Source organism: Rhipicephalus sanguineus, chromosome 11 (assembly GCF_013339695.2).
Source record: "Rhipicephalus sanguineus isolate Rsan-2018 chromosome 11, BIME_Rsan_1.4, whole genome shotgun sequence".
NCBI lineage: Eukaryota > Metazoa > Arthropoda > Arachnida > Ixodida > Ixodidae > Rhipicephalus > Rhipicephalus sanguineus.
In genome coordinates this window covers 144,465,832-144,491,636 of record NC_051186.1, presented here as the reverse complement: position 1 = coordinate 144,491,636, position 25,805 = coordinate 144,465,832, and the positions used below count along the sequence as shown (strand labels likewise).

The 25,805-nt window shown below is 52.4% G+C and overlaps 2 protein-coding genes and 2 pseudogenes across 2 annotated transcripts in view; 3 read left to right on the top strand and 1 right to left on the bottom strand.

Annotated features, from left to right (window-relative positions):
- LOC119375614 (histone H2A) overlaps positions 1–15,220 on the top strand; it is a 372,224-nt gene extending 357,004 nt beyond the window's left edge. Inside the window, exon 2 of the mRNA XM_037645829.2 lies at positions 15,186–15,220. The gene's annotated coding sequence lies outside the window, so the exon portion shown is untranslated. The remainder of the gene's footprint in view (positions 1–15,185) is intronic.
- On the top strand, positions 6,854–13,340 carry LOC119375601 (histone H4-like; annotated as a pseudogene).
- LOC119375600 (histone H3-like) lies at positions 14,743–15,220 on the top strand (annotated as a pseudogene).
- Positions 15,221–17,685: 2,465 nt separating this feature from the next.
- LOC119375470 (uncharacterized) lies at positions 17,686–20,651 on the bottom strand. Its single transcript, XM_037645647.1, has 2 exons — positions 19,604–20,651; positions 17,686–17,759 (listed from the first exon to the last, which is right to left on the bottom strand). Exons 1-2 carry the CDS (start codon positions 20,649–20,651, stop codon positions 17,686–17,688), a joined length of 1,122 nt encoding a protein of 373 aa, XP_037501575.1.
- Positions 20,652–25,805: the final 5,154 nt, after the last annotated feature.

Below are 25,805 nucleotides of genomic sequence, written 5' to 3'. Positions count from 1 at the left end.
GACGTGAGAGGGCCGCCAGTGGAAGGAGACGGATGCCCCGGATGCCGCGAGGGCCCGAAACTTGGTTGCCAGGATGTTTCCAGTGAGCCCGGTGCGGCGATGGTTGGCCAGCGTCTGCAGTGCCGCCTTGCTGTCGCAGAGGACCGCAATCGGCACAGCTGGGATGTCCTCGGCCAGCAGGTCCGCCGCCAGGTGAAGTCCAGCCAACTCCGCAGCTGTGGAGCTCGCCGGGAAGGGCAGCCGGCACTGCCGGCTGATGGCCTTGGACGGGATGACGCACGCCGCCGCTGCAGTACCGTCTGGCATGACGGATCCGTCGGTGAAGACCTGTAGTCGCCCTTCCAGTTGCTCCTAGAGCTTGGAGGTGGTAGCCTGCTGCAGTGCTGCCGCAGGCATGCGGCGCTTGGTGGCCCCATCCAAGGACAGGTGGACCTTCGGTGGCCGGTGATGGGGAGGCGGACGGGTAACCGGAACTGGCGGTCCGGGACCATCTGGTGGTAGAGTTGACACAGTCCGCCCATCCGTGACCCTGGCTGGCTGCGAAGGCGCTCCAGGAGGGTCCTGCCGTCGGCTGCACTGTGAAGGCAGTCGATGTGCCCCAATGCACGCTGGAGCATGCGTAGGGACAGGGGCCACTCTCCTGCCTCGGCGAGAGTCGTTGCCACGGGGGAGCACTTCGGGAGCCCCAGGATGGCCCTCAGAGCTTTCCTGTGAAGTCCCTCCAGGTGGAGTCTCCTGGCCGACGTGGAGCCCCGGGAGCGGATGGCATCACAAGCCAAATGCTGCGCAACCTGGCCAGACAGCAGCGCGAGCGGCTCCTGGAGCAATACAACTCTATCTGGAGAACTGGGGTCCTGCCGGACATCTGGCTGACTGCAATGGCCGTACCACTCCTCAAGCCCCGAAAGCCAGCTACCTCTATCACCTCCTACAGGCCTGTCTCACTAACCTCAGCAGCCTGTAAGGTGATGGAGAGGATAGCTCTGGCATGGCTCGAATAGATCGCAGCACAGCTACAGTTCTTTGCAGAACAAGAAACTGGTTTCCGGTGACACCACAGCACAGCAGACTCCATAGCAGACGTGGTAGCCACCCTTGAAGACGCCCGGGGCAACGGAGAGGTCGCCATGCTGCTGCTCCTGGACATCCAAAGCGCCCTTGACCGGCTCCCTCATGCAGCAGTGGAAGCGGCACTCGACAGCCTTGGCATCAGTGGCTGCCACCGACCATTCGTCTCGGCCTTCCTGATAGGCCGCTCCTTCCGCGTACGCGTGGGCACGGTCTTCAGTCAACCACGAGACATCACCTCGGGCGTCCCACAGGGCTCCGTCCTTAGCCCATTCCTCTTCAACTTGGCAATGGCGGGACGCACTGCGGCACTTCTAGTCCATGGTAAATTCCCTGTCCGCTGCTCCCTGTATGCTCACGATGTGTAACTATGGGTACGTGGACCACAGCGATCCCTGACGGCCATACGCAACGCGCTGAAAAGCGCCTGGATGCCGCCGTAACCTTCCTCCATGGCATCGGCCTGTCGGTGTCACCAGGGAAGACGGAGGCACTCCTGGTACACCCGCTGGCCTCGTCACGCCGCCGCGCAGGGCAGCTCCACATCGAGGGCACCGCTATCCCATAGAGTCGGCAGGTCGCCTACCTTGGCCTCACCATTGACCACCACCTCAGCTGGATTCCTGCAACCAAGGTAATCTCCACCAAGGTTCGCCGAGTCCAGGGAGCGGTGGCCAGACTGCATCAGCGAGGACAAGGCTGCACAGTCCAGTGGGCCCTGCGGCTGAACCAGGCAGCGTCAACATCCATCCTGCTGTACGCCCTACCTCTGGTCCTGCTGTCCCCGGTGAGGCTGTGCCAACTGGAGGTGCTGCACAGGCGTGCAGTGAGAAGCATCCTGGGACTCCCCAAGACCTCTCTTATTGCCGCTACACTGGCGGAGGCGGGCGAGTGGCCACTGTCACTGCTCATGCTGCAGCGAGCCCTGGGTCACATTGATCGCCCTCACCGGGCACCAGATGGAGGGGCGCTGCTCACTCGACTGCACAACATGCCACGGTCCCGCATGGGGGCCCTCTGCCATCTGCACACAGGGGTGATCACGGACAGACCAGTCCCAGTACCAGCTCCACCCCCACAACAACCATCTCCGGAGGTGCACACATCACTTGGCGGAGCATCGAAGCACCACACACCAGCGGCGGCGCTACAGCAGGCTGCCGCCTCCAAACTCGAGGAGCAACTCGAGGGCAGACTGCTCGTCTTCACGGAGGTGCACACATCACTTGGCGGAGCATCGAAGCACCACACACCAGCGGCGGCGCTACAGCAGGCTACCGCCTCCAAACTCGAGGAGCAACTCGAGGGCAGACTGCTCGTCTTCACGGATGGCTCCGTGCTCTCAGACGGCTCTGCGGTGGCTGCCTGCACCATCCCGCCTCGGGGCAGCAGCAGACAGTGCAGCCTCCCCTTCAAGTCAAGCTCCAGAGCAGCTGAATTGGCGGGCCTGCACCTGACAGCAGACCTCTTGGCCGAACAGCCCCCACAGACTCCGGTGGCGGTTTTATGCGACTCAAGGCCAGCCCTCTAGATCCTGGCGGACCTCCAACCTCAAGGCCTCACAGCCGCCATCCTCAAGTCCAAGTTTGCAGCACTTGATAGGGCAGGGGTACCTATCACATTCCACTGGCTGCCCTCACACGTAGGGATTGCTGGGAACGAGGAGGCCGATGCCCTAGCAAGAGATGCCCACCACCCGACCGTCCCATTCACCAGATCGGTTGCTCCCTCGGACTATTCCAAGCCCAGGCTGAAACAGATCCTTGCTGCTACTCACTCCGATGCCAGGGTGGCTGCCAGCCGACCACCCAAGCTTTTTCCTGAGAATGGTCTATCCCATCGCGACCGCTGCACACTTCTCCGTCTCCGCACTGGCTCCGTATGGAGAGCAGCCAGGCTACACGCCAAAGGCCGCATCTCCTCACCATCCTGCAGTCGTGGCGGCAATATCGAGACCTTGGACCATCTGCTATGCTCCTGCCCTGCCCCTGCTCAAGAGCGTGCCGCCGTCACCGCGGCTTACAGGCGCTACGGGCTTCCGAGCTCTACCACCAACCAACTGCTTCACCCGGTACATCCTCACGTCCCGGCCTTCCACAGCCTACTGGAGTTCATGAACTCCAACGTGCTGCTCTACCACTGATGACGACCGGCCCCCGCTGACGGATTCCTTGCCCCTGGACGCGTCCTGCCAACGATGCTGCCTTCACCTGCTGAGTACACCTACCTACCCATCTCCTTCTTTCTTCCCACTCCCCTTTCCCCAAGACGCTGCACCGTGCTCCCTCAAGGGCGGCAGAAATTAGCGTCTTCCCCCCCCCAGAACCACAAACAACAACAAATCGCTAACTCGTTTTTGAGATTCGCTACGAAGCAGGAGCAGGAGCAGAAATGTCTGGGCGAGCCCCTTGAACGGATTTTATTGGATTACCAGCAGCGACTGTTGGTGAGGCGGTCAACAAGCCTTCTACAACCCTTTAGTGGCCCCGCCCCCCGTTTGGTTAGGCTAGCACAGCACTCTAGTAGCTTAGCTTAACTGTAACAGGGCTGCCTCGTGGTCAGGCCACGATGGTAGCCCCCTTGCGGGTTCGCCTGCTTACTTTCTTTGGTCGGGTACCGAAAGGTACGATCAACGTAGAGCTCGTTAAAGCGCTCGTCGAGCGCTTTAGCAAGAACGACCTGAAATGTGTTCAGGATTTTGGAGCGGGTAACTTCGAGGTTACCTTTAGAAGCAAGGGTGCGGTTGATCGCTTTCTAGCTGATTCCGAGACCCTTACGGTCAAGGAGAACGATATTCGCTTTGAATATTGAGGCCTGCGGACAGTTTCTGTCCGCATTTTTGAATACCCAGCCGATGCCAGTGATCAGGTTCTCGACCGCGAACTGAAGGTCTACGGCAACGTGCTGAGTATTTCGGTCGATAACGTCCCCGGTTTCAAGTCAGTTTCGACAGGCAACCGCCGTGCCCGCATGGAGATGCACCAGGCCGTCCCCAACATCCTCGATGTTGAGGGACACACCATCCGATGCGAGTACGATGGCGTGGTACGCTTGTGTCGCAAGTGTAGGATCGCGGGTCACGAAAAGGCCAAGTGTGTCACACCGCGGTGCGAGCAGTGGAGGCACCCCAACTGCAACGCACCTTGCAAGCGCTGTGGTGGGGACCAGATCCCACGCCTCTGCAAGCAGAGGCTGTATTCGGAGGCAACCTCGCGGTCTTCTGCACCGCAGGCGCAGCCTCCCAGCACGGACAGTGTCCAGGTCGACGACGCGCAGACGACCCAGGGCTCGGACAAAGAGGGAGAGCAGGGAAAACTACAAAACGAAAACCAGTCCGCACCAGGAGCAGTCGAGGTGCAAGAGAGTGAAGGGAGGAGTCGGAACCAGTTGAGGCCTCTCCCGCCGCTTCTCTGAAGCCGGCGTCTAGCGCCGACACGACCCTGCCAGCATCAGGAGCCGTCGAGATGCAAAAAGAGAAGTCAGGAGGAGAGTTGGAATAGACCTTTTTCAAGCAATCCCAGAACCCCCCGAGGGCGCGCGAAGAACTATGGGAAAAGTGTGTATGGCGAGCCCGCCGGCTGTTCCGTCGCTCGCTGCTCGTAGGCGCCGTGGGAGCACCAAACGAAAAAACGCCTGGCCTGCGCTGAAACCGCAGCATAGTCACAGCGAAAGCTGGAAGAGCGGCGTTTCTAAAGCACCGTTGTAAGCTCTCTTGGGGCTACAATACAAGTACACTAGAAAGGTACCCACTACGCCATAAATCACAATTTTTGTGAAGTTGGGAAGCACCTACTAAGCCATTATTCACCATTCTGCGGAGAAGCGAGGCACCAGCTACACGTCTGTAAGGCATTATGTGCACTTTGTTGACGCGACGACAGATGACGATGAAGAATTGTGGCTCAGCCCTTTGTAATAGGTTGGAAGCTTTAAACGGCCCACCAGTTATGTAATTTGCATTGGGTGACGCCCGGTCGCTATTTCCCTCTTCCGTCATGCTGTATAACATACGTTGACATGGGATAGAGAGGGGGGGGGTTGCGAAGAACTTTATTGAGACCCCGAGGAAATGGATCATGCGCTTATGGGCTTCCTTGGCAACCAATGCAAGTGCACTTGCGAGGAACCCACTACGCTATAAATCATTGTAATTTTTTAGAAGTAGAGCAGCAGGCACTATGCCATTTTTTGTCATTCTATGGAGAGCTTTGGTACCTGCTAAACTCATGTAAGGCATTATGCGCACTTTGTTGATGCTGTGCCTGATGACGTTGAAGAATTATGGCAGAGTCCTTTGTAATGGGTTGGAAGCATTCAACAACCTACTCGTTGCACAATTCGCATTGTGTGACGCCTGGTTACAGAATTCGCGTTGTGCGATGCTTGGTGCTTATGTTACTCTTCTACCACGCTATATTGCATATGCTAATGTGGTTCCTTCCCGACATGAAGCCTGTATAGGGTCTTTTTGCAAAGCAGCTTCAAGCACCGGCATGGCTCAGAGGTTGAATACTGGGCTCCCACGCAGAGGGCCCAGGTTCGAACCTCGTTCCATCCTGGAATTCTTTTCTTATTTCGAGTGATACTGGTTACGGACACCGGCGGCGGCGAGGGCGGCGGCGGCGGCGGCGGACAACTACGGCGCCAAAAACGGCCGGTGAAATGATCTCATAACAGCTTTCGCTGTAAAAAAACCCGTCGCCGCTGGTTGACTATTATTAAATCCTAAATACTACACGTCTGAACGCACCTGCATGTATCTCTACGCATCAAATGCGAAAGAAATGATGCAGTCAGTGTATTACCTAGCGGATGTATAGCGGATGTAGCAGTTAAGCGGCATGCGAGTTATCACGTGCCGGTATACATGCAGTAAAAACGTGCTATCGCGAGCAATGTGAGCTCGAACACCGAATTCGTATTTATTCAATGATTACTTGTTCACAAGCCACTACGGCATTTAATGCCATAGTGGCTCGTGATAGGGTTTAACCAAACTGTAGAGAGGTGTTACAGTGTTACAGTGTTCAGGTATACAGATGATTATAATATTTTAATTAAGTCATGAGCTGTACAAAGAAGTGAGCACATCCTAAACGTGTTTTAAGAAAAAGGGATTGGACTAGAATTCACTTGCGAGATGCCTTGCTCTGATAATTTGCAGTTTCTTGATACATGCTTTTAAGTTTCACTGCGGAGCATGTTTGCGGGCAGTATAGCCCGCGTTCAGCGAAATCGGTGCTTAATTTCACGTCGGCGCATTCGAATGTTGTTAAACGAGGAATTGTGATGTCATGATTACGCTCATTTGGCAAGCACTATCAAATCATGAATGGTAGTCTACCACTATCTCTCAAGAGGAAGGTATATAACAGCTGCATCTTACCGGTACTTACCTACGGAGCAGAAACCTGGAGACTTACAAAGAGGGTTCAACTTAAATTGAGGACGACGCAGCGAGCGATGGAAAGGAGAATGATAGGTGTAACCTTGAGAGACAGGAAGAGGGCAGAGTGGGTCAGGGAACAAACGGGGGTTAAGGATATCATAGTTGAAATTAAGAAGAAGAAATGGATATGGGCCGGCCACGTAGCACGTCGGCAGGATAACCGGTGGTCATTAAGGGTAACTGACTGGATTCCAAGAGATGGCAAACGCGTGAGGGGGAGACAAAAAATTAGGTGGGTAGATGAGATTAAGAAGTTTGCAGGTATAACGTGGCAGCAGAAAGCACAGGACCGAGTTGATTGGCGGAACATGGGAGAGGCCTTTGCCCTGCAGTGGGCGTAGACAGGCTGATGATGATTACGCAAGGCGTTGGAAAAAAAGCTTGCGCACATAAGATGAGCAGTAGTTTCCAGCTGCAAAGTGATCAAAGAGGTGGGATATCCTGCGTATCGTTGTATCGGTTCGCGAAACTCTGTTCGCATCGCAAAGAAAGATTAGCACGGACGTTCTCCATCCGCAAATAATGAAGAAACTAGAAATATTGCAGTTATTTCACATATGTATAAGAGGTCGCATGGCCTGAAGAATGTAGGGAAGCGATGTCGGGGGTGAAGGTTGTGCTTGCCGCCCCAAATAAGCTCAGTCGCATCAAGGTCGCAGGCGTCTGCGGTTGGCAAAAAAAAATGCGGTCAGAGGCATGCCGATTGTTTTGTAAATTGTGTAGGAATTAACCGCAAATTTCTCTTTCTTGTCTCCACATGTACATCGGCCAGACTGGTCGATGTATTAATACTCGCCTCAGCGAGCATCGAAATTCATTTAATGGAGCCGTCTCATCTCGCCTCTCTATGTCAGTCATGACAATGTAATCCCATCTTCGAAAGCCCAGTAATTTTGTACCGTCAACCTAATCAGACGTGAGAAATTTCGGTGGCATATCATGTCACAAATAACGCCACACATTGTGTCAGTGAACCTTGTCATTCGTTACAAGACAAGGAATTCTACTTTATTAATCCACTGTAAGCACGCGCCTTGGTTGTTTGCCTTTTCGTACCTCTTTATGACACGCGCGACGCACTCCCATTTTTTTATGCTTTCTTTCACGCGTGCAATAATCTTTCAGTTGTGTGTGAGCACTGGTTTGTGGATTTTCTTCCTTGTACTGCTCCTTTCTTTTTTCGCTCTAAGTATTATTCCAACCTGTAGTTATAGCACCAACGAAGGTTAGTAGGTACTTATAGTTCGTTACATATATGGTGCGAGCGACGCAATGGATGTATCCCATTTCCCCAAATGCCGACTACACTTTCTAGTGTACTCTTTATATATCAGAACCTCACACTGTAGTCGTCGACAGTGTCGATGGACGTTGATTCCAAATGCATCCGCGAATCATAGACCGCTCCTGCACTTCATAGGCAACCGAGCTGCATATTTTTTTATTTATGCCGTAAGGAGCAATGAGGCAAAAAAAATAAACAAAAAGTGACGCTTCTGAGCCGCTTAACTGTCTCCCACTGTTGGACCAGTTGAGCTAGAGTTACTGTATATGCTTAAAGGTAGCATATACAGTAACTCTAGCTCAACTGGTCCAACAGTGGGAGAGATGCAAATCGTCGAGAGGCCGTGGCAGCTAAGCACTGAAGTTCGTGATTGAATTGCGCAGTAACATGTTGCACCTTGTCAAATTCACTGTGTCTAAGAAGTCCTGGCACAGCGCAAGCGGAAAGCTACAGCGCGAGGCCCGCGCGCTCGTCGCGGTGGCTGCTGCGGCGTACACACATTTCCCATGAGCGCTTGCGCGCCCGTTGGTGGCGCTCGTGTGCTTGAAAAAGGTCTATTAGCTGAGGCTCTCCCCCCGACTTCTCAGAAGGCAACGCCACGCGATGCCACTCCTCCCCCAAGCGGCGCGAAGCCGCTCCCCCCTGCCCCAGTCGTCAAGGGGCGAGGGAGGGCTTCCCGTCGTCGCAAGCGCGGTGGCAGCCGCGCACGGGAAGCTCGAGAACGGTCGAGGTCCGAGTCCGACAGCTCTGAAGGCGACTCGCCAGAATACAAGCGCCATGCAGTCATCCCGGTGGTGAGCGACGATTCCTCGTCCACCGTAATCAGCGACTCAGGGACGGAGCAGCGGAACGACGTTCCCTGCTCCATCTGTGGGCAGATTGGGTGCGACTGCTCCGAACTTTTGCACAAATCGTACCCTTCCAGAACGCCCTCTCCCGAGGCGGGAGAGCCCGTAGCTTAGCTCCGATAGTTGATTCTTCGGCGTGTAGCCGCTCCTTTCTTTAGCTTTTTTCTCGTTCCGCTTTTCCGCGCAACTCGCGCCCTTCTCTCTAATATTTCACCATGGCGTCTTTTTCCCTTACTATCGCCTCTTTCAACAGTCGTGGCTTGTCTCGCGTCGCGAAACAAAACGAAGTTATTGAGCTAGCTCGTGCTAGAAAGGTAGATATTCTCGTATTACAGGAAACTAACGTGTATCGGCTAAGTCAGATCAAGTCCTTTGACGCGACGTTTCACACCAGGTCCTACTGGAGTTTTGGCGCGAGCGGTTCGCGGGCCGTGGCCATCATTTTGATGCCGCGCTTTACGGGTTCCGTGCTGCGCTACTCCAGGGATTCTGATGGTCGTCTCTTGTCGATGGACCCTGATTATGGCATTCGAATCGTGAACATCTATGTTCCCAATCAATTCCGTTCGCAGAAAGATTTCTTTGCCGCATTGGATAACCACCTAGTCGGCCCCACTCGTGTCGTACTGGTGGGGGATTTCAATTGCGTACTAGATTGGAACGATCGTCAAACGCACAGAGACACCGCTCCATAGTGGACAGATAGGCGTGGCGAGATAGTACTGCGCGAGCTTGTTGACGAGCTTGGACTGGTCGATGCTTGGTGCAACCTTCGCCCAGGCCTGTCAGTCATGACATGGACTGGGAGGAGCGCGAGAAGCAGGATCGACCGCTTCTACGTCTCGCCGTCACTAGTTCCCAGTATGCATTCATCGTGGCTAGTCTCCTCGGCTTTAAGCGACTATCGCCTCCTTATTTTAAGGTTCGCCGGCACTAACCTCGTAGCGCAGGGTAAACGCCCGTGGCGCCTCAACGCACGCCTTTTAAAAGACCAAGAAATAATAGACGACGTGACGAGCTTAATACACCGCCTGGTACACCAAAGCGCAGAGTTAGACAGGAATAAGTGGGACGAGGTGAAGGCCGGTGCCGCGGAGTGCTTCCGGTCGTGGGGCAAACGCCGAGCAAAGGAGGAGCGCGCGGAGATCACAATTGTCTCCGACGCGATTCTCCTGCTGTCTCGGCCGGAGTCCTGCGGCCCTGGCATTGCGCCCGCACTGATCATGCTTCGTAAAGAGCTTAGAGTAGCTCTCCAGCGACGCTGGGATGGCCTTAAGGCCATCGCTCGCGCTGAGAGATGGGAAATGGAGGCATGGTGTAGTCGAACTATTTTGCGTCGACACTAAGCCAGGACGTACATGCCTCTGACATCTCTCGTCGATCTAGAGACAGGTAGCCTAGTGGAATCGTCGGACGGGGTACTTGAGCTGGCAAAGCGGTTCTATCAGAAGCTTTACGCCGAGCCAGCTCCTATCTCGGCCGCTTTTCGGTTCGTAAAAAACGATCAGGAATTCGAGCTCTGCGACTCCCCACTCGTTGAGGAGGAGCTCTTCGCAGCCTTAAAGGCTATGACGGCCCGGGCACTGACGGTTTGACGGTGGAATTTTAGGTCAAATTCTGGAAGGTGCTCGGGAAGCCTTTCACCGCTCATGTGACCAGGCTACTGCGTGAAGGGACTTTGTCAGTGACTCAAAGGAAGGGGCTGATCACTCTCCTTTGCAAGGACCAGTCGAGACGCACCGACCTGCGAGCGTGGCGTCCCATCACACTGCTCAACTGCGATTACAAGCTCATAGCCAAGTGCCTGTCTGTTAGGCTCACTCCAGTACTCAGTACTGTTTTGGGAACGTACCAGGCATGCTGCGTTAAAGGACGATCCTGCCAACTACATGGCTTCGCGATTAGAGACCTGATTGAATGGGTACATGCACGGAACATTCCGGGCATTCTATGCTCATTTGATCAAGAAAAGGCGTTCGACAGAATAAGCCATCAGTACATCTTCCAAGTTTTATGTCAGGCAGGATTTAGTCATAGGTTCGTTAGTATGATTAGGGCCCTGTATTCTCGAACGACTTCTGCCGTCATCATACAAGATCGCGTCTCGGAATCGTTCGACGTGTGCCGCGGGGTTAGGCAGGGAGATCCGCTTTCCCTGCTCTCTACGTGCTCGTGTTCGAGCCGCTTCTGCAGAAGCTTTCTTGGGACAGCAGATTGTGCCAGTTTTCCCTTCCACCGGGTGCCCCGCCAGTCGCGCTGTTTGCTTACGCGGACGACCTGTGTATTGTCGTTCGAGACGAGGCAAGCGTTTGCACAGTCTTGGGGCTTTTAGACGGTTACTGCGAGGCGAGCGGCGCGCGCATTAACAGGTTGAAAAGTGCAGTAATGTATTTGAATGCAGCTCCGACTAGCGCACAACCAGTACACGGCTTACCCGTGAAGGCTCGGTTGCGCATCCTAGGATTCCACTTCGAACCGGGAGGCCTGACTCGTGAAAACTGGCTGATAGCGCGAGGTAAGCTAGAAGCCAGAATTCAAGAGCTCGGCGCACTCTCTCGTCCGCTGACTGCGAGAATAACAATCGTCAGGTCGTTGCTCTTTTTGCTCTTAACTTACGTGGCTTGTGTTATGCCGGTCGCGAATCGAACCAAGCAGCGCTTGGAACAGATTCTCTTCCGTTTTCTGTGGAGCGGTTCATGTGTTTACGTGGGGCGTCAGGTTGCGAAGCTACCCATGGATAAGGCAGGTCTCGGCATTCCCGACCTGGGGCTCATGGCCGACGCCCTTCACGTCAGATGGACCCGCGTAGCGTTAGACTCGGACATGACATTCACTCGGAGCTTCGCGTCGTTTTTCCTCAGCGCGCGTTTACGGCAGTTCTCGGCAAGCACGGTCTCTCACTGCGTGCTCCGCGCGGGAACACCGTCAGTTGTTTACGCCGGCGTTGCTAGGACACTCGCGGGGATCCAACGAGTCGATCCAGAGTACGATGTAGTTGAGGTACAACTCCAAGAGTTAGTCGATTTAATAACCCCGCCACTCTCCGAGCACTATGAGAAGTTTGACCTGTCCCGGCACAAGCCGAGCTGGAAGCTCATCACAGCCAGCTTTCTCGACGCCAGGCGGGCTTCTTTCATGTACCGTCTGGCTAGAGGGTGTCTGCCTATCACGTACAGACCCTTCACGAGAAACATCCAAAGAGGCGTTTGTCTGTTCTGTCAAAGTCGAGAGGACCTGGCTCATATCTTCTGCGAGTGCGCTCTTCCTAAAGCCCTACTTCGAAAGGTAGCCGACTTATTTAAGCTCCCGGGAATTCTATTTCCCACGGTCCGGTACTTATAGCCGCTCCCTTCTCAAGCGGTCAACCAGTTCGTGCTTCTCCTCGTCGAGTGCCTATACCAAGTTTGGTTGGCGCGATGCGAGGCCGTCCACGGAGGGAGGGTGCTGGGTCTTCACGAAGTACTTGCAAAAGTGCGGAAGGAGGTTCGGTTCCATCTCTTCCGTGAGCGGTATCGCCTAGGCGCGAAGAAGTTTCTCGAAGATTGGCACCTACCGGCAGTGATTTAGAGTGAGTCCAGAGGGCAACTAACCATCCAGCTATGATGGCGGTACATCTACCAACACGACTCGGCGAGTCGCCACTCGTTTGCATGATTTGTTTACACCCGGCGCGCCTCGTTCGCGTCCGTGCACGCACTCGCGCCGCGCGGTTTGTTTACATTTTGCTCGGTGGCTTCCTTCTCTCCTTCGGGGGTTCCCTCTTTCCCGAGGCGTGCGCCTCGACGTGCGCCCCCTTCCTACTCGCTCCTCTCGGTGGGAGGAGGCGCTCGCATTCTTTCCCCCTCCGCCCCGAACTCGTTTCCTTCGCTCGCCGCACTTTCGGCGTGGGTGCATTGGTCGTCTGCGCGCGCAACTTTCTTGCGCGAGCAATTCAAGCCGCTCGCTGGCCGGAAACCAGCAGGCACAACTCTGCTACGTTTGTCTTGTGCGCGACGATCTTTTCCGTCGCTACGGACCGTAGCGTACCCGTTCGCGTAGAACGGGAACCGAGGCGGCTTTCAACCGCCCGGTGGTATGGAATGGCCACATCTCCGTGCGCACTGACTTCGTCTGTTGTGCAAAAGAGTGACCCCCTTGGCTGGGTAAGGTACCGATCCTCTCGTCGGCGTTGGGCCGCGAGAGTTGTTGCGTCTGTTCAGCGCTTCGCGCTGACTGGGCGCGGCACCCTTGTCCGGGGAGGACCGTTCGCTCAAAACAAAAAGATCCCGCTCTGTAACCCGGAGCGGGAACCCTGCCAGAGCGGACGTATTTGGATGATGAGGGGTTGATTAGTGTTATAAACTCTGGGACATGGTGCTTTCGAGTGCCAAGCTCCCCTTCCTTTCTGACAACGGTAGGGCGGCAAGGGGCTCGGCAAGGGTGGCACCAAGCGTGATCGCAAGGTCTTGCGTGACACATCCAGGGCATCACCAAGCCTGCCATCCGTCGTCTGGCGCGCCGTGGTGGTGTCAAGCGCATCTCTCGGCTCATCTACGAGAAAACTCGCGGTGTTCTCAAAGTGTTCCTCGAGAACGTGATCCGCGACGCCGTCACCTACACCGAGAACGCAAAAAGGAAGACCGTGGCGGCCATGGACGTCGTGTACGCCCTCAAGCGTCAGGGCCACACCCTGTACGGATTCAGAGGCTAAGCAAGCAGCGTCGTCGCCTGCAAGCAAGAACCCAAAAGCCCTCTTCAGGGCTACCAACCTGATGCTTGGGCAGTGATCCGATCGCTTTTGCCATACCCGCCTCCTCCCTCTTTGCATTTTGTCGTCCGTCGTCCTCCGAGAATCAAATCGCTCAGGTGAGCTCGTATCGCAACCGTTCGCTCCTACGTTTCGTTTTGCGACGCCGCTGTCTCGGCGTCCTCCTCCTTCGCTGCCACCCGTTACGTTTCGGCCTTTGCTCTCGCTTCTGCCGCCGCAGTACACGAATCACAGTGCCATCATTTCGCCAGGCTGCTCAAAGCGAACTGCGCCTTTGGCTCCACTCGTTGACAAAGCAACGTCGCTTACCCATTCGCGCAAAGAAAAAAATAAGAAGACCGCAGCTGGCCGGGTTTTTTTGAGACACAACTATGCTTAGGCAGCACGAACTCGCTTTTCCTTCTGACGATTTCGACTGCACGGCTGCTGGCGCGAGCCCGCCACGGGCTGTTCATTTTTCCCCTTGCGTCTCCCCGTGGCGCTACAACAGTTCGAACAAGGTGGTGTACGCGCTACGAAAAAGAGAAAAAGAAGAGGAGAACGAGCTAGTGCCACTGTGGGGCATCGTCATGTTTGCACAGCGCGAAGTCAACGAGGTCGACCGAATTTCACATCACCGAAGGTGATGTGATCCGCCTTAGCGCGATGCGCGCCGCGCTGTCTGCGGTCGGCATGCATGGTGGCATCTCAGACTCTACGGTATCTCGTCGCGATGCAACGAGCTACGGCGTCGATTGAACTGTTGCCTGATAGGCACGAGAAATGCGCAGCTGGCTGTACTGTACGTGGGAATTGGTGTCGCTTTCGTCTACCTTTTTCCCAGCTGTGAACAACGCGACCGCGCGAAAATGGGCACCAACCAGGATCCTGGCGAACGCCGCGCTTGCTCGCGCGCGGGGACGGGTTCTCGCGCGTTGGACAATGGGAGGAGAGGGAAGTGCTGTGCGGCGAAGCACGGCGCTCCGAGCCGGAGAGAAGGCCAGAGTCGTTCCAGCACTCGTTGTGATCGGACTTGATTTCAAGCAAGATGGACGTGCCGGCCGCGATGTCCTGGATTACTCCTCGTACCTCTCGCTGATCGGCGCCACGTGACGGTCGCCTCGCCCGCTATGCCGTGCGCCGCTCATCGTCGGGGCCTTCGCCGCTTCGTCGATATTGTGCACCGTGCCTGTGGCTGTGTTTCGTGGTCCCGTCCCTGAACTCCCGTGATCGTCTCCCCCATCTTTCCTGTCCTCTTTTCTCTTCGTTGGATGGATGTGCTCCTATCACTTCTCTCTCTATTTTTCCTAGTTTTCTTTTATTCCCTCCTTTCCCTAATAACCACTGAACAAGAAGAAGACGCACCATGGCCCGTACGAGGCAAACCGCGCGCAAGAGTACCGGTGGCAAGGCTCCGCGGAAGCAGCTTGCTACCAAGTCTGCTCGCAAGAGTGCCCCTGCCACAGGCGAGGTTAAGAAGCCTCATAGATATCGCCCTGGTGCCGTGGCCCTGCGTGAAATTCGCCGTTACCAGAAATCGACCGAACTTCTGATCCGCAAGCTTCCCTTTCAACGCCTGGTGAGGGAAATCGCTCAGGGCTTCAAGACGGACCTCCGTTTTTAGAGTTCTGCCGTGATGGCCCTTCAGGAAGCTAGCGAGGCCTACCTGGTTGGCCTTTTCGAAGACACCAACCTGTGCGCCATCCACGCCAAGCGCATCACCATCATGCCAAAGGACATACAGCTGGCTCGGCGCATTCGCGGAGAGCGCGCTTAAAGTTGGGCTGCTCCCTGCGCTTCGGTCGACAGGCAAGCGTCACCAAACGGTCCTTCTCAGGACCACCAACATGTCTGCTTTGGCTACGAGACGACGTCAGGGCACGTACTCCGGCCGCACCCTGTTGCTCTCATGTGTGCAGAATTCGTAGGTTGAATTGTTTGTAGTATTGTTTTTCTCTAATCTTACTGTACCGCTCTTGCTGGAGAGAGTCGCTGTGCTGGCGATTCGCACAATTCTCTTCATCGCGCGCATGTAGGACAAGGATTTTTACGAAGAGTTTAAAAAAAGAAAAGAAGGCGGGCGGTGAAGATCTCGTAAGAGCTGTTGGCAGCGCTTCCGAAGTTGTTTGTCTCGCTTTCGGTTTTGCGGGCGCGTAGGAGATGTGCGTCTGCTGCCGGCCTCCGTGAGAGCCCTAGTGTATTGCTTCATTTGTGAATAGTAGGGTGCGTGCAGTTAATTGAAATAACCAAAATAAAACGGAGAGAAGCCTGCGAACTTGAGCTTGTTGGTACGCATTCACAATTAAAAAATTAAAAGAAGGAGGAGACAGACGACACAGGACTGCAGCGCTAGTCCTGGTTCGTCTGTCTCGTCCTTGTAGTTTTTGCTATGAAAACGGAGAGAGAACGGGCGCGGAGATGGTGAATGCAAAGCAAAAACCAGCCGCGTCACACATCTGGGTAGTCCTGAGAAGGACCGTTGGATGGATGGCGACGAGCGTGCGAAAAGCGTGCCCGCTTAAAGCCTCTCCGCGCTACGACCGTTCTCTCTCTCGTGTCCCGTCTCTCGAGTCCCGTTCCGTTTTTCGACCGGTCTGGCGACGGAGGCCGTTCTCGGTGAGACCGCTCGGAGCGGCCGGCGTGAGCATGCTGATTGGACGGTGTGGTGTTTCGAAGTGCTGGCAACAGTTCGGCAGAGCCAATTGGCAGAGCAGAAGAGTTCGATGGCGGCGAGTATTACTAGCAGACGACACAAACGTACACTTATGCCCATGTGAGTTCAATTTTTCAGTATTATGGCGTAAACGAAGCATTCGCCCTGCTACGTTCTGTTCTGCAGCAACACGAATGGCATGGTTGCGCTCACTGACGCCCGAAATGCTGCAGAGAGAGGCTTAGCAACTTGTGAAACAGTTCAAATTCAGTTATTGCTGCCGCATCTCGTAGCATATCAATCAACCCATCTTCGCTAGATCGCATCCGGCGTGGCATGGCAGCGATTGAATGTGTGAGCGCGTCGACTAGCAAAAACGCGGCGTCCCCGCACATGCCTGTAACCCGACGATTCAGGTACACTGTTAAAAAAATTGCCGTAAGCATACACTAAAACAACACGTTAACTCTTGATGCCAGCATCTTCCCCGTTACGGCACAAGACACTACCGAAGCCGTAGTTACTACAATCATTACCGATGCCGTACCTCAAGGGTGTACTTTTGAAGCCGTAGTGTTTCTTAACGTTACGGTTACTGTACCACAAGCATATAGCTCTGGAGCCGTACTTATTTATCAACATTAGCGATGCTGTACCACATCAAACTGCTATTGAAGCCGTCACACTTCAAAACATTGCCAATACTGTATCACAAGCAAAATTGTTTAAATCCGTTATGTACAGTCGCAGCTCTACGTCTGTGTAGAGCATGCGAGCAGCTGGTTTTTTCTCTGCGGGGCGACACCTTGAGGCAGTTTCGGGCTCTGACGTGGCGTGTCAAGAGCATGTGCGGCCTTGTAGTCACACTGACCACGTCAGAGCCCGAAACTGCCTTAGGTGTCGCCCCGCAGCTCAAAAACCGGCTGCTCGCGCGCTCTTCACAGACGTGGCCGCGGCTGTACTGATCTTGTTGATGCTGTACGATGGGTAAATTGTTACATAAATGTAGCGTGCAAATTCGGAGTCGGTACCATACCTGGCACATGCAGGATCTAACATGTGAACCATGGTGCACTTGTATGGAAACTAATGAATTTGTATCGTTTCTGTGTGCTAACAGCAGCTTTTAATGAGTATTCAACGTACCATGTGTATGGACGCTATGAGGTTAACTGGCGCGGAAGAATTCAGGCAGAAGCCATCGTTGTCGTGATCGAACGTGATCTACTTCTCCTTCTTTGCCTCTACTCGCTGGCAGCGTTTATTTGTACATCATCTTTTTTTACATCCTGCCCCGCCGCGCATGTAGTGGGCATTTCCAGGTGATGCAGAGCTTGAGCGGGTCTTTTAAACACTTTTCCGTTTTGTATTTTTATGGTGTAAGCCCGCACCAGTCCATCACGACCAGGGTGTACTTCTAATATTCGGCCTAGCGGCCAAAAGCACCGGTTCCTTTTGTCGTCTTGCAGTAGTACGACCTCGCCTACTGTTAAACTTCGGTTAGGTCCTTGCGGATACCGATGCAGAGACCGCAGTTCCAGGAGATACTCCTTTCTCCATCTTTGCCACAGATGATTCAGTAGTCTTTGACGATACTCCAGCTTTCGGATAACACCATTCCTAGTAGTCTGCGACCAGGTTGAAGTTTCACGTGGGCTAAGATCCGGATGAGCCAGGATTGAACTCCCGGTGAGAAATTGAGCCGGGCACACCGGTGACGGTTCCCCTGCCTGCGTGTACGTGTATGTCAGAGGACGAGAATTGATAACAGCTTCGACTTCTTGAAGCAACGTCATCAGTTCCTCGCTTCCTAGACTGCTTTTCCCGAGAACTTTTCGAAGAGCTGACTTGATCGACCGGATGAGCCTTTCCCACCAGCCACCCCACCACGGGGCGTTAGGCACAAGAAACTTCCATGATATTCGATGATTGGCGAGAAATGCAGCAAACGGGGATCCATTGATAAGCTTCCCTATGTCACGTAGCTCTTTGCTTGCCTTCTTGAACGTCAATGCGTTGTCCGAGTACACAGTAATAGGCACTCCTCTGCGAGCAAGAAACCTCCTGAAGGCAAGTACAAAACTGTCTGATGAGAGAGAATCTGCCAGTTCTAGATGTACCGCTCTTGTGGTTGCGCAGGTAAATAGCACAATATAAACCTTGGTACATTGGGGTTCCCTCTGGTTGAGTTTCATATATAACGGGCCTGCAAAATCTATGCCGACAACTTCAAACGGGCGAGACATAGTAGCTCTGTCTTCCGGCAGTGGGGCATGTTCCACATTCATGGGCTTTGTTCGGAATCGTTTGCAAAGGTAACAATTGTTGATCAACTTTTTTGTTTCCTGGCGTGCATGAACAATCCAGAACCGCTCACGAATTACTGTCAGTGTGGCTGATACTCCACCATGCAAACTGCGGCAATGTGCTTCCATGATCACCAGTCTCGTAAATTCATGGTTCTGAGGCAAAAGCAGTGGATGTTTTTCTTGAATTGAAAGTGGCGCTCTCTGTAGGCGTCCGCGCAGATGAAGTTGTCCTTCTGTATCCAAAAATGGATGCAAGTCATGAAGAATCGACCGCCTTGAGATCGCGCGTTCGTTGGAGAGTTGCTCTATTTCTTGAGAGAAAGCTTCTCGCTGTGCTCTTATTATCCAAAACTTCTCGGCTATATTTAGCTCTTCTGCAGAAATAGGCCCCGTATGTGGTGCACGGGTGCGCCGCGTCCTTTCCAAAAATCTGTAAACCAACGCTGTGACGCGAAGAAGCCTGGTCAAGCTGCTGTACTTCTTGACGTTCATGACATCTTCAAGGGGTTCTTGCGTCTGTAGCAGTAGTTCTGTCTCTAGAGTTTCTGGTTCGTAGCTGTTTTCTTGGGCGGCAACCGAAGTGATCTCGATGGGCCAAGCGGTTTCAGGTTGAACTAACCATTCTGGGCCATTCCACCAGTTGACGCTTTCCCGAAGCACTGCCGCTGATAATCCCCGTGTCAGATAATCAGCTGGGTTCTGCTCCCCAGGACAATAACGCCATTGCCCTTTGTCGGTGCAGTCGGCTATCTCGGCCACTCTGTTTCTCACGAAGGGGCTGAGTTTATCTTGCTGTACCCGTATCCAGCTCAGAACAATTGTCGAGTCCGACTACATCATATGTGAGAACGGAACCGTGTCCCATGACTTCCTAAGGTATTTTAGTAGCCTTGCTCCAACAACTGCACTCATTAGTTCCAACTTTGGCATGGTCAAGGCTTTTATGGGTGCCACGCGAGACTTAGCCACGACAATCTTCGTACCACAACTGCCATTGCGGTACACCGTTCTAAGGTACGCGCATGCTCCGTAGGCCCTTGGACTAGCATTCACGAAGATATGGACTTGCGTCATGGTGATATCTTCTTTCGGATAACTCATGACGTAGCGCGGTATCTTAATAAGGTGTAACTGAGCAACTTCAGTACACCATTCTTTCCACGCCTTCTCGATTTCCATGGGTAACTTGGAATCCCACGGTATCCGTAACAGCCATAACTTCTGAAATAAGATCTTCGCTATTATCGTGAAAGGCGAAAGAATACCGAGAGGATCGAATATTCTGGAAGCTGTTCTTAAGATGGTCCGCTTTGAGTCCTCCTTGACCGAAAGCAGGAACTGCGTGACAGACTTTGAAGAACATGCCAAGTAATCATCTTCGGTGTTCCAGTGCATCCCTAGAATCGTTGCTGAAGTACTGTCCAATCCTTCCAGGCACTCTTCGCTTTTCGAGAACACTTCCTGAAGTTGAGCGTTGTTTGTCTTCCACTTCCGAAGGTTCATCGCAGCGCCTTCCAAAATCGACTTTGCCTTCTCGTACACGTCTAAGCCTTCGTCAAAACTGTCGGCTCCTACGAGCAGGTCATCCACGTAGAAACTCTGCTTCAGCGTCCGGGCCAATGTTTTTTGCTCACCGCTTACGTCGTCCAGGTGGTGGTGTATCGTTGCCATCAGCAGAAAAGGGCTTGATGTCGACCCGAATGGCACACGTGTCATTCGCCATTCGATAATGTTGTCGTTTTCACCACGGGGCACGTTCTCGAACCATAGAAACCGAAATACATCTCGATCCGATTCCTGTATTTCTATCTGCAGGAAAGCTTTCTCGATGTCGGCGTTGATGGCTATCGGGTAGCATCGAAAACGAAGCAACACTCGAAGCAGATCCGGGTTCAGGTTTGTACCTTTGTCCAAACAGTCGTTCAGTGACATATATCCCTTTTCATGGGACGAGGCGTCGAACACTACTCGCAGTTTCGTGGTGAGTGAGTCTTCTCGTACAACCTCGCGATGCGGCATGTAGTACACGGCATTATCAGATTGTCGCTCCGGCACCACTTCAGCATGTCCCATTTGCCAGTATTGACGTATGGTCGTGTCGTATTTCTCCATTAGGCCATCATGCTGCGAGAGTCTTCTGACGAGCTTATGGAGCCGGTTAATTGCGGTGTCCCGATTGTCGCCTAGAAGATGCTTGCGATCTTCTTTCCATGGTAGGGCCACCGAGTACCGGCCGCCTGACTTCCTAACGGTCTCCTTAAACTGTAGAATGTTCCGGTCAGCGATACATTCGTTGGAGTCAGTAATGCCCATAGACTCGAGTCGCCAGAAAGACTATAGAATTTCTGCAGTCGATTCCTCTTCGGTTGCATCCACACGCAAGACACTGACAAGCAGGTGAGTGCCACAGTCCAAAAGGGTCTTCTGACTGATAGGTCCTTGTACCGTCCAACCAAATATTGTCTCCATTGCCACCAGACCTGGCACGTCTGGACATCGCACAACTTCACCGGTGATTGCTTGCCACATATAGTCAGAACCTATTAGCAGACCGATTCCGGTGTCTGGTGCGTCCTTAGGCCGGTAGTCGTTCCCGAGCATCTTGCCTTGTCTCTTTAATTCTAGAATGAATGCATTGTTCGTTGATGGTAGAGTCACACCGTGGCAAATGGCAGGGACAACTACAGCTTCTATGCGAAGGTCAACCTTCTTGTCTCTGCTTCGAAGGTCTATTTCAACAACGTTCCGCTTTTGTGCAGCTGAAGAGCAAGTGCTTCCGAAGGTATTCAACGCCAACCGGGTCTGTCTGACCACCTTCAGGTTAAGCTTACTGGCCACATCTTCCTTAATGAAGCTTCTTTGGCTTCCGCCATCCAGAATACCTCGAACGAATTGCCTGCTGTCGTTGTTGACCAACTGGGTGCTGAATGTCTGAAGATAGACCGCGTTGTCCCTAGGTGGTTGGCTAGTTGATGATACGTCTTCGCACGACGAAAGAGCATTTGAAGAAACGCATACGGTGGCACTTCCTGGCGTTCCTGCGGTCGTCGAAGCCCTCCTGTAATTGGGGTCGCACATGCTGGAAGCGTGTCTTCCGCGGCAGGAACTGCAGGTAAGCTTAACGCGGCAATCCTTCGCTCGGTGGCCTTTTGACGTGCAGCGGAAGCACCGGTTGTCTTTCTGCAGCTGCTCCTTTTTGACTGCAAGAGGAATATCAGCGTTGCAGCTGCGCGTCCCGTGCTGATCAATCTCGCAGAAGAAGCACTTGAACCTTGGTATAGATGTGGTATGCAATACGGATGCCGCTGGGATGCCACCATTTCGTCGGTCCAAGCGATCCTCCAAAGCAGGTCTCTGATGTGGCAGTTCGTGCTGCTCTCTACTTTCGAGCTCCACTCGTAAGAATAATAACAGGTCATTTAGCTCGGCATCCGACGCGGCTGACGCCTCTGCTGTTGCACTCGACGAGGAGGCTTGAGCATAACGTACTTTGGTGGGCCTTGTCCAGGCGCGGTGCCGTTTTTCTCTTGTGAAAGAAAGACCGATGTCCCGCGGTAGAGCCTTCTGCAAGATATCGATGAGCATAGCTGAATACGTCAGTGTCGGCACGTTCAGGGCTCCTAGGCAGCGAATATTCAGTTGCGTGGCATCATACAATCTTCGCAAACCGCGGATGTCGTTGGCGGATGTCACCCTTGGGAGATTCCTCAGCGCCGTCAGATGGTGCTGAATAATCATCGTCTTATCGCCGAATCTTTCCTTCAACATATGCACTGCGTCGGCGTAGCAAGATTCGGTCGTGGGCAAGCCCGCGATTGCTGTTGCTGCGTCACCGGATATGAAACTCTTCAGGTAGTAGAATTTAGTGGGTGGCGTCAGGTCGTTGTTCAGATGAATAAGCTGTTCGAATTGCTCCCAGAAGCCTGTCCACTGTGCGATATCTCCTTTGAATGTTGGGATCTGCAGCTGCGGCAACCGGGGTGCCATAAATCTTGCGGAAGCCTCGTGCCTGAAAGTCGTTGCTGCGCTTTCACCGCTGGCAGCTTGCGCATGGCCGGCCTGTGCTCGTTCCATTTGGGAAAGTCTGCAACCTATCTCGGCGAGCATGCTGACCGCTTCATCTTGGTATTCCGCTACAGCTGTATACTCCTCTTCGATGCGTTCAGTCGGAATATACTGCTCGTACTGCTGGTTAATCTGAGACAGCTCATCGTTGCTAGCGGAGAGTCGTTGCTTTACGGCTGTGAGCTTCGCGATGTCGACGCTAGCGGAGTCTAGTAAAATTCGAGCTTCCTGAATAATCTTTGTGTTCTGCGCGCGTCGTGCAGATCGCTTGCCTTTGAGTCGATCCATTGGGAGAGCAGTGCTGCTGCCTGATGTCGTTGCACCAACGCCGATCCTCGCATCCACGATCCGTCGAATCCTCACCGCCCGCGACGCGAAGCGAAAGTAGAGTCCTGTTCGTCGTGCGTAGAGGGAAGACTTGTCCGCACGTGGGTTTTCGGCACCAAAATGTATGGACGCTATGAGGTTAACTGGCGCGGAAGAATTCAGGCAGAAGCCATCGTTGTCGTGATCGAACGTGATCTACTTCTCCTTCTTTGCCTCTACTCGCTGGCAGCGTTTATTTGTACATCATCTTTTTTTACACCATGAAGTGATGCAACCTAAATAGATGAGAGGGACGGCACCACATACACCAGCGACTGAAACAGACGCTCTTTTTATTCTGGCTCATGCAGCATTCGTTTGTATCAGTAGGCCTCTATGCCGTTGTGCGAACTAGTGTTGTAGTTGTGTCAGGTGGTATAACTAAAGAGGAACTCATATTGTTGAGAGCTCCCCCCCTAAAAAAATGTTGGCTAGAATAATCAAATATAATATTATTAAAACAGTCTGGCTCTCATATGATGAGTTTTCTCATATTCTTTCAAACGCCTTCAAATGTTTTACACATAGTCAAATTTATATTTGGTTCAGGTAGTATAAATATTCAGGATAGCGTTTTTACAGAAAACGAAAACACAGGAAAAGTGAGTTGAAAGTAGTATTGTATTTGAATATAAATACATAGAATATTTGAGGATTACACATACTTCGTGGAAGAACAAATTGAGCTTACTGTTCCTTGAAAGGCATTACCTCAAGTCAGCCGAACAAGAAAAACAGGCTCACACAGCCCTATTTTTTTTTAGAAATGGCACCGTCCGAGCAAGCCGCCAAAACCTTTGAATGGACTCCTCTGTGTCACTTATAGGTTCCTGCCTCCTGCTGTCTTCTTGACATATGCCAACAAGATACCTGGAATAAACATGAGGCAGCCATGTCACAGATGCACTCAAAAACAGCAATGCAAAGAACAATCATTTTCACACTTAACGTGCAACCCAAGGTGCATTCCACACAATCAAGGGTTTTCGATAGGGGCCCCGAAAAAATAGTGCCAAAGCCACTGCATGCATGAGACACAAAAAGCACTTCGGCGATCGCTGGGCAAGGTATTTCTTGAATTTAGCAATAGCCCCAAAACCTGCTCCAAAAGCTTTGTGCCAAAAAATATGGCGGCACCCATCGAAGTGACGGCTCTTGGCCAAGACCAAACTGACCCGATTTCGAAACTGACAATGTTCTTGATAAATAAATGGCAGTATAGGCTATTGCTTTCTTCCATCTCGCGCATAGAGCAAAGGCCCGCCAGAAAATAGCCCGTGTTTGAAATATCGGTAGTCAATTTGAAAGCTCGTAGACTTAACGTACCTCGTAACTAGGATTGTCTTAGCTGATGATGGCAAGTAATGTGGACTCGCAAAATTGATGGTGATTGTTAACGAATCAATTACCACAACTTTTAAGTAAAAAATCTGGCAGATCCCACACAGTGAAAATTGATATAATGCGAAGCAGCCAGCGAGTAGCTCCCTATGCTGCTTTATTTATTTATTTTTGCTTTAAGGTTAGCATTGTGAGTTGGATAGATGTCTCATTGTAAATTGAGTGGTGTGTAGATTGTGGGCTTACAGGCACGTTGACTGCACTAGCACCTCAAGGGTAGCTTGTGGTCAGGCGTCATATCACCCACGTTAGAGCAGACATCAGTTTTGTTGTAATGAATTGCACGCTCTGTTGTGATGATGCGCATGTCATAAATAGCGATCATTAGCGTATTCCTCCAGGGTCAAGCAATGCTTGACTATTGCTTGCCAGTTCATCGGAATACGTATGTATCATTCATTACATTTTATGAAAGCCGATAACCAACACTGCAACCACAATTGTCACTGCCATGACCTCACGCCTGCATCTGATCTTTTTCATAAGCAGTTTCAAACACTTGCGCAGCTCTGCAGTAGAATACTTGACTTCCACGCAAAAAGCCTGGGTCCGATTCCGACTCGAATCGCTCAACGACATCGCCGCCAATGCTGGTACCGGATTTTCTTTGACATGGGTTCCTTAAAGATGTCGCGTACGATTTGAAATGACTATTCTCGCCCTTCCTCGGTTGACATAAACAGTGAATCAATCACCTGTGGCACACACCCACATTCCACGGCCGTAGTTTGCGGGTATGTGCCACACGCGACTCTGAGAAAGAGTTTCATGAGGTACGCGACAGGCATGTCATGTTATTCAGGTTCGTCAGACACTGATACCCTCCTATGCCAATTATGGTACAAACAAGTAGGTGACCATGAGAGCGCCCAGAGGTAAGCGGCTAGGAAACGGCCAAAGTGCCTTTGGTAAACTAAGAAATTCTTCTAATTTAAATGTTAAAAGAATATACATACCAAAGGCTAATTGCGGTACCAGCTTTTAATCATTATTCATCGTAGCTTGCCTTTGCCTAGCACTTGCGTCATGGCACTGCAAGCTAGACACAAACCTTGCCCTCTCCAAAAAATTCAAAGATCCTGCGTCACCGGAAGCCAGCACATGCGAAGTGCCTTGGTTCCCCTCACTCGCACAACATTCAACCCATTACCACCACTGTACATTAACCCACATACAGATCTAAGTGGCGACACATGATCATCTATCCTAGTAATATTACTAATGCACACTGCAATGCAAGATATAAGTGTTAAACACATACAAATTTCCTGTTTAACCTATATCGCTTAAAGTGGATAGCGTAACAATGAACAAAGGAAATGGGCCATCACCTGCAGGGTGTATACTTGATACCACATACCTGGAGTTCTCGATGTGAAACATTTACTAGTTACAATGAGCTGAGTTTTGACTGCCATAACTAATTAGGGCTTCGTGTTCCAGATAAATCGGAAAAAATTTGATAAACATTGTCCGGTAAAATTTCTGACAATTCAAATTTATCCGATAAACGTCAATATTATCCGATAAACGTCAATATTTTCCAATAATGGCAAGGATGGCTGTAGCCAACATTGTCCGTCCAACATATCGCCAATGATGGCAAGGGTGGCTGTAGCCAACATTGTTCGTCGT

What these genes read in the sequence shown, in the direction of transcription:
- LOC119375470 (XM_037645647.1), bottom strand. Translation starts at nt 20,651, where the DNA reads ATGGGCATTACTGACTCCAACGAATGTATCGCTGACCGGAACATTCTA. An exon ending in CAGAATATTCGATCCTCTCG is followed by an intron (nt 17,760 to 19,603) that starts GTATTCTTTCGC and finishes ACGTACACGCAG; the next exon opens with GCAGGGGAACCGTCACCGGT.